This window comes from Elephantulus edwardii, unplaced genomic scaffold (genome assembly GCF_000299155.1).
Source record: "Elephantulus edwardii isolate Elephantulus edwardi_28Jun2011 unplaced genomic scaffold, EleEdw1.0 scaffold00014, whole genome shotgun sequence".
Classification (NCBI taxonomy): domain Eukaryota; kingdom Metazoa; phylum Chordata; class Mammalia; order Macroscelidea; family Macroscelididae; genus Elephantulus; species Elephantulus edwardii.
Genome location: NW_006399764.1, coordinates 31,235,314 through 31,236,534, shown reverse-complemented (window position 1 = coordinate 31,236,534; position 1,221 = coordinate 31,235,314). Strand labels below are relative to the sequence as shown.

General features: G+C 54.9%; 1 protein-coding gene across 1 annotated transcript in view; it reads right to left on the bottom strand.

Moving 5' to 3' along the window:
* Positions 1 to 957: 957 nt before the first annotated feature.
* The window catches only part of LOC102862203 (melanoma antigen preferentially expressed in tumors-like), a 4,776-nt gene continuing 4,512 nt past the window's right edge, over positions 958 to 1,221 (bottom strand). Inside the window, exon 3 of the mRNA XM_006881372.1 lies at positions 958 to 1,096. Coding sequence (XP_006881434.1) covers positions 958 to 1,096 — 139 coding nt within the window. The remainder of the gene's footprint in view (positions 1,097 to 1,221) is intronic.

Sequence of the window (1,221 nt, the reverse complement as noted above, 5' to 3'; positions counted from 1 at the left end):
GACGTCCATGGAGACCGAGTTTCCACAGAACCTGAGGAAATCGAGCTGGGAGCAGCGGCCCAAGGCAGGGAGGATGGCTGTGAACTCGGTGTCAGTCATGCCACAGCCACTCAAGTCCAGTTCTTTCAGGGTGCCTGAGATTCTCTCCAGCAGAATGTTGAGGAACCCAGCATCTACACCTACCATCTCCACGTTTCTGAGATGCAGAATACTCAGGCGGCAGGTGCTCAAAGATGTGGACAAGTATTCCAAGTCAGATCCTGTCATACAAGAATCAGTAAGGCCGAGGCTCTCTAGTGGGGCCTCCAGGTACCTGAAGACCTGATGAAACTGGCCAAGAAGAGATCTGGTTACCCATATGTGGAGGTGGCGGAGCTGCTGCAGGTGTACTACCGCGCTGGAGAAATGAGCACACAGCCACGTTACCGCTGTTGCCTCCCAATGGGTCCAGTGGTCAAGAAAAGCTTGACCAAAGTATAAGCTCTTGAGATGAACCATCTTCCGCAGGTATGGAGTAAATTTGGCGATGTATTTCATTTCCCAGTGGCAGCAGACTTCTACCTCCTCCACATAGTCAAGGTGTACCTTATCAAAGATCTTTTTGACAATGTGAAATCTCAATGGCTCAAAAATAAACTCTAGCCTCCTACAGCACAGTTGGGGTAGTAGTTTGTTCTCGTTGACCCTCTTCGCAAGGAAAGTGAGCAATTCATCTGGAGAGGGCTCCGTGAAGCACAGGTCCGACAGCAGCACCAGCACTCCCGAGGCGCCCGAGTGCTGCTTCTCCTCCTTTGTGCAGGAAAGCCCCACTCTGCACCTCTCTGGGCTGGGCTGCGCAGCCCCGTTCTCGCATGAGGGGCTCACTGAGACCCCGTCCCCAAGCCCAGACCACACATACCAGAAGTTGGTCTCAGCGTCACTTCTGAGGTCCAGCACTTGGAGTTTCCAACATGTAGGTCAAAGGTCACCAGCAAGCAGCACATTGATGCCCTTGAGGGCCGCCTTCAAGATGTCCTGATCACACTGCAGAGTTTCCAGCAGAGCCCCCAGGGGGAGGTAGGGGAACGGCCAGGCCTCCACCATCGCCTGGACCCTCCTGCAGCGTCTCCCCGCAACAGCCAACAGGAACAGGGGCGGAAAGCATTCCCTGGGAAGTGACTGCAGGGCGGCCATGGCAGCGGCTTCATCCTCTAAAAGGCTCTGGGCGACCAGGTCCACGAG